This window comes from Miniopterus schreibersii, assembly GCF_964146895.1.
Source record: "Miniopterus schreibersii genome assembly, chromosome: 1".
Taxonomy (NCBI): Eukaryota; Metazoa; Chordata; class Mammalia; order Chiroptera; family Miniopteridae; genus Miniopterus; species Miniopterus schreibersii.
The window spans coordinates 111,146,561-111,153,129 of NC_138101.1; the positions used below are offsets into that span (position 1 = coordinate 111,146,561).

The 6,569-nt window shown below is 48.0% G+C and overlaps 1 protein-coding gene across 1 annotated transcript; it reads right to left on the reverse strand.

Annotated features, from left to right (window-relative positions):
• Positions 1-633: 633 nt before the first annotated feature.
• On the reverse strand, positions 634-4,418 carry GJD4 (gap junction protein delta 4; the record flags this gene model as incomplete). Its single annotated transcript, XM_081115908.1, has 2 exons — positions 4,161-4,418; positions 634-2,255 (listed from the first exon to the last, which is right to left on the reverse strand). Exons 1-2 carry the CDS (start codon positions 4,222-4,224, stop codon positions 634-636), a joined length of 1,686 nt encoding a protein of 561 aa, XP_080972034.1. The 5' UTR covers positions 4,225-4,418.
• Between the last annotated feature and the right edge of the window lie 2,151 nt (positions 4,419-6,569).

Genomic DNA, 6,569 nt, shown 5'->3' on the forward strand with positions numbered 1-6,569 from the left:
AAACAAGCAAATCAGGGCCCAACCCACCTCCTGTGCACCTTCCATCCCCATGCAAAAGCCCTCAAAGACGCCCCCAAAGACCCCAACTGGTCGTATTTTCTGCATTTGTCATTTCTCCTCTAACACAATGAAGTATGAAGTGGAATACCGTAAGCAATCAGCATTAATTTTATTAAAGGTGTTTGGAGAAGTTAAACTAATGTCTCTCTACTGATGGCATGCTTAAGATGCCTCTTTTATCCAAGCAGAAAAATAAACAAACAAAACCTCATAACAACTCACCAGAAAACCTTAGAACAGTAATGAGCTCGGTTAATGTAAAAGAACATGCTTTACATAAAGCACATATTATGGTAAAGGACAGACAATAGACCAGGGAGTACATGAGCGGTAAGTAACCCGACACTTCCCAACGAATCGGTGTAGCCTGCAGTCCCACTGTGGGCTCCGCAGCAGAAAGGGTTATCCAGCTGAAATCGACGCAAGGCTGCCACCGCGTCCTTGTCGCAGGCCAGCCGGCCTTCCTGCCCGTTGACGTTCCCCAGGGACATTAAGATTTCCCACGTGCCAAGGTAATGCTGCACCTTCGCGTCCCAGCCTTCTCTCGGTCACTGCGCTACCTGGCCGCCCTTTTCACACCCACTCGGACCTCCTGGCCACCAGGAGGGGGGCGCTCTGGGCGCCAGGCCGGCGGGTCAGGAGTTGACTCGGACTGGACGGGCAGTGCCGGGCGGGCGGGCGGCGGGGCGGGCCGGGGCGCTCGGGGCCGGGGCGCTCGGGGCCGGGGCGCTCGGGGCCGGGGCGCTCGGGGCCGGGATGCTCGGGGCCGGGATGCACGGGAAGGCCGGGGCGCTCGGGGCCGGGGCGCTCGGGGCCGGGATGCACGGGAAGGCCGGGGCGCTCGGGGCCGGGGCGCTCGGGGCCGGGATGCACGGGAAGGCCGGGGCGCTCGGGGCCGGGATGCACGGGAAGGCCGGGGCGCTCGGGGCCGGTATGCACGGGAAGGCCGGGGCGCTCGGGGCCGGGGCGCTCGGGGCCGGGATGCACGGGAAGGCCGGGGCGCTCGGGGCCGGGGCGCTCGGGGCCGGGGCGCTCGGGGCCGGGATGCTCGGGGCCGGGATGCTCGGGAGGGCCGGGATGCTCGGGGCCGGGATGCTCGGGGCCGGGATGCTCGGGGCCGGGATGCTCGGGGCCGGGATGCTCGGGAGGGCCGGGATGCTCGGGGCCGGGATGCTCGGGGCCGGGATGCTCGGGGCCGGGATGCTCGGGGCCGGGATGCTCGGGAGGGCCGGGATGCTCGGGGCCGGGATGCTCGGGGCCGGGATGCTCGGGGCCGGGATGCTCGGGGCCGGGATGCTCGGGAGGGCCGGGATGCTCGTTTCTCGAGTCTTGAGGGGCCTCTGCGCGGGGCCTGCCCCTAGGATCTGTGCAAGCCCTGGGCAGCTTGTCGCTGGCTAAGGACAGCCCCTCATTCTCTTCATCTGGAAACTCCATCCGCCCTGACACAACAGACTGACCACAGGAGCTGTGGACACTGTGACCTCCGGTCCACGGACCAGAGTGCGCTAGTGCCTCCCTCTCCTCCCCAGGCCAGTCCGGCACCGAGGGAGCCCGCTTCCTCCCCCCAGGGCCCTCGGGGGGTCCCAGGACCCTGCGCGTCCTCGTGCGCAGGCTGCAGAGCAGGTCGGCCACGCTGAGCAGCACGGAGAGCGCGCTGAGTGCCCAGAGAAAGAGCATGAGGGCGGACTTCTCCGTGGGCCGAGAGACATAGCAGTCCACCGCGCCAGAGCAGGGAGAGTGAGCGCAGGAAAACCTCTTGGGGACCGAGAATCCGAAGAGGAGGTAATGCAAGGCCCCGAAAGCTGTCTCCGCCAAGGTCCGAAGACAGAGATGCACGATGTAGCCGGAGGAGAAGTCCGGCACCACCCGGCCGCGCCCCGCCCTGCAGGGCGGCGGGCCGCGCGCGTCCGCGGAGCTCGGGGCCTCGGGCCCGCAGGCTCCCCGGGCGGCGAGCGCGGCTCCTTTGTGCAGCGCGTAGACGCTGAAAACGGCGGACGGGAGGAGAGCAGACACGCTTTGGACCAGCCAGAAGCGCAGGTGGGACACTGGGGAGAAGATGTCATAGCAGACGTTGGCGCATCCTGGCTGCAGCGTGTTGCACACAAACCTCTCCTGCTCGTCCTGGTAGACGGCGGACCCGGCCACGATGATCACCACCATTCTCAGCAGGATCATGAGGATAAGCCAGATCTTCCCTGGAAAAGAGGAGGCAGGATGGGCACCATCATGGAAAGAAACTTCCTTCTAACAACGCTTAAGTATGTACTGGCGCTGATAGTGAAGTATAAGGTCCATAAGCATGCATTTTAGTCACAGCAACAGTATCAGCTAGTTAGCACATGTGACAAATATTTATCGAGCACTAACTGTGTCAGACACTGCGTGAACTTCTACTTGTTTGTAAAGTGCTTTGAGATTAGCAGATTTTAAAGAAGCATAAATACTAAAAATGTTTAAGTTGACTCTGCTAGTTTAGCCTTTTGGTAATGTTTCCTGGACTAGTCTAGAAAGAAAGTTGGGCTGAGAATATAATGCAAATAAGATCTTACTTTTCTAGGAAATTAAGCTTCTTAAAGGATGTTAGTGCATTCCTGTAACTGTGAATAGCAAATACAGCAAGTCTTTATTTACAATAATGGTCTCTTTATTTATGACAAGGCCTTCATTTAATAACAGGGCTTGTAGTTGTTTTTTAAAATATGTTTTTATTGATTTGAGAGGGGGGAAAGGGAGAAGGAGATAGAAACATCAATCGGCTGCCTCCTGCACGCCCCCTACTGAGGATCAATCCACAACCCAAACATGTGCCCTGACCAGGAATCTAAAAAGTTACCTCTTGGCACATAAGACAAAGCTCAATCCACTGAGCCACACGGGCCACACAGGGCAGGGGGTGGTGGTGGTCACAGGGCTTGTATTTAACATTGCTTTATGGCCCTTGGAATCAAATTTCTTTAAACTCTATCTGGATGGCCCAGTTGGTCGGAGTGTGTCCCATACACCAAAAAGGGGCGGGTTTGATTCCTGGTCAGGGCACATACCTAGGCTTCGGGTTCCATCCCCCGTCAAGACATGTTATGGGTGGCAACCAATCAATGTTTCTCTCTCTCTGCCCCTCTTTCTAAAAATCAATAAATATGTTCTTGAGTGAGGATTTCAAAAATTTAAGAACATTAAATTTTTCAGAATTTTTAGTAATTCAGAATCCCTTTTCCCCTATTTCAGTTATTATGAATTAATGAGGTTTGTCTTTTTTCAACTTATCATGAATAAATGTGGCCAATCTGGGGAATCAAAATAACTTCAAAAGTCTTCTTTTCATGTCACGAATCAACTATTTTGAAACATGTTTAAGACTCAGTCAAAATAATTTGTAAATATTTTTTTCTGTGATAAGATATAGAAAACATCATCAGATAGCAGAAAAACAAAACTCTATTATAAATGAAGGCAGTTAAAGAATATTATTTCGTGATAAAGTTATTGACTCAAACTTTTAAAGACCAAGTTGATTTTGTTTAAATTCTACAAAATAATGAGTAAGAAAAATATCAGTGACATCCTTTTTTCTCAATCCTTTTTTCCAGGACATCTATACTTCTCTAAAAATATGTCTTATCTGCACTAAACTCAGAAATCCTTATTATTTTCTTTGTCAAAAATAAAATAAAATAAAATAACCAAACTAAAATTGGGATTTAGTTTAAAGCTCAAGAGAAATTGCTAATTTTTACAAATTAAGCTTCAAGATTAAACTGTAAAAAGATGAACAAGAAGAAAGCATAACTGAGGCATTAATTTCTCTTTAACTGTTGCTGTATTGTTCCTTTTCCTGGTAATGCAGCCAGAGAAGTGTTACCCCTTTTACCTGCTCGGTCTTCAGAATCACCAGCATGTCAGCAATAAGAGGCCCCAGGAGAGAAAAAACACTCACACCCAGCCTTCCTTAAATGATAGTGGAACCATGGTGCAACCAGAAGCTTGGACCCATAGCCCCCTTTTGCTCCAGCGGTGCATATGCTTTTGTGTTGGGGTAAGTGTGGGAAACCAATAAAAGCGAAAAACAGAATAAGAGCTCTGGGGGTGTTTCCTGTACTCACCCACAATAGTCATGTTGCAGTTTAATGTGATGATAAGGAACCCAAGCAAGTCCAAACGGTCCATGCTTCCAGAATGTCACAGACTCAAGGCTGCTGGGGACGTCAGAAGCCTGTGGTCTCCAAGAAGGTGGAAAACCTTTGGAAGAATAGATGTATGTTACCTACAAAAGGCTTAAAAATGAAAGCTGGAAATATGAAAGGAAAGATTTGAGCCTAGGAGCAAGAGGTCAGTTTTTCTGTCTCTGAGTTGAGAAGGCCCTCGAGCTGTTTGCCTCTAAGGCAAAGTGTTCTTGACAACTGCAGTAACCAGAAGACAGCAGGAGTCATCTCTCATTGTGGGCTATTCTTACCCTCTTGGGACATTCCAGGCCCTTGGAAGTGCTCACATGTCTCCGCCAGGACAGACAGGGGCTTTAGGATATATAATAGAACTGACTACATTTAGCCCAAGAAAGAAAAGTTCTGTTAACTAGTCAAGCAAATTCTACATGAAAAAAAAAAAAAAGGTGTTTTCTCCTTGCAAACATTTCCACACCACCTCGCTTGTTAAAAAAAACACTAAAATGTTCATTTTTGTCCTCTCTCTTAAGCATAACCCATTATAACCCAAAAGGCTCTTGTCCTCATTCTCAATTCCTGTACCATTGAGGGAAGCAGGTATCTGTACCTTGGACTTGAACCCAACTTTAGGCTGTGACTCAGTTATTCTCTAGCTGTTTCCTGTCTAGTTAGTGACAGGAGTTCTTCAATCTAAGAAAGAAGGCCTACACGCAGTTGGGGCAGCCACCTGGTCACTGGGGAAGTCACTGAATCTCTGCAGATATCCTCTTCTTGCAACAGGGAGAACCACTATGCCCTATAATGTTCCGTCAGGGTTTGTGGGAAGCAGAGATGACATGATAGCACTGAGAGGCCTCATCAATGGAATCTCAATCTCTTACTGGCCCAAAAACCTTCACAGATTGTGTTTTCCTTTTGTACATCTCTCAGCCCCATCTAGCCCAGGGCTTCTTCCATTTGAATCAGTTACATAAATGTCTGTTAAATTTGGAATAAAATATCACTGTCTGGACCTGCTGACATCAATCACAGTTGCATAAAAATCCTATTGTGGCTGTCACCATTATATCTGGAAAGAACCCATCCTTCAAGGTTTTATCATCAGGGTAAAATCTGTAAACTTTAAAAGGAATTATTTCAATTTTCCATGGAAGTTATTATATTCCTATATTTTCTTCATTCCTGATCTATTCTTGACTTTAGTAATATCCCTAGCAAGATTCCAGAAGAGTACAACAAAGCCACCTTCATCTTTATTCACAACATGTTTCCATCCATTGAAAACATTTTGACCCCCTTAAAAAGAATAGCAGTTTTGCTATATTTTAGTCAAATGTTTCAACATGAGCAATAAAATTTAAGAAGCTGTAGCTAATTAAAAGTATTGAAACAGTCATATGGTTCAAGCATAAAATAAAGGAAAATATATTTGCTGCCTGATAGACTATTCATGATATTGGGCTTAAAAATCAAAATAATAGGAAAGCAATTACTGAATTTTGCTGTGTGATATAAATAGCCTATTTTGGATGTGAAGTAAATTAAAATTTTGTGATCTTGAGTACATCACTAGAGCTTTTCATGCCTTGGTTTTCTCACCAGTAAAGTAGAAAACAAATGTGTCCTTCACCTATGCAGAGTGGTTGTGATATACAAATGAGATCATAGAAATGAAAGTGATTTTCAAATATAAAGAATTACACAAGATGCATCAGTGACTGGTGCATCTCAGGGTCTGCTCCTCTGCATTCTCACCCTTAGTCTTTCTCTTTACTTCCACTCATCTTCTGAACAGACAAGGCTGCCTGTTCCCGTTATCACTTTTGCTCTTCCTTCTCTAAGTCCATCCTGTCCCTATTCTTTGTCTTTTGTCCCCTTTCTCCATTTTGCCCTCTCATGCTAGGAGACATTTTTGCTTGGCCTGACATCCTAACTCCAGTGGCCGCCAGAAGCCTGATCAGTACAGAAGAGGAGGAGAAGGAGGATGTGGTTAGAGCATCAAACATGTGGCACTGTCTTTATAAAAGTGCCCTAAATCAATGGGGAATGTCCGTGTGTGTGTTTGTGGAGTGGATAAAAGATTTTGGGGAGTATTATGCTAAACCCAGTGGGAAAGACACCCCCCGGGAGTAAGACACATGGATATGGCAGAATTGTGCAAGATGACCAGCTAGGATTAGTGCACAAAATGAACTTAGGAAAAAGAAAAGAGAACAAGAGTCATCTGCTATTAAGCCTGGGATTCATCCCCGCTAGCTTAGTGACATTGGCAAATTATTAGGCCTCAGTTTTACTATCTATAAATTATAGATAACGAAATTTCATTTATAGGGTTATTGAGAATTAGGA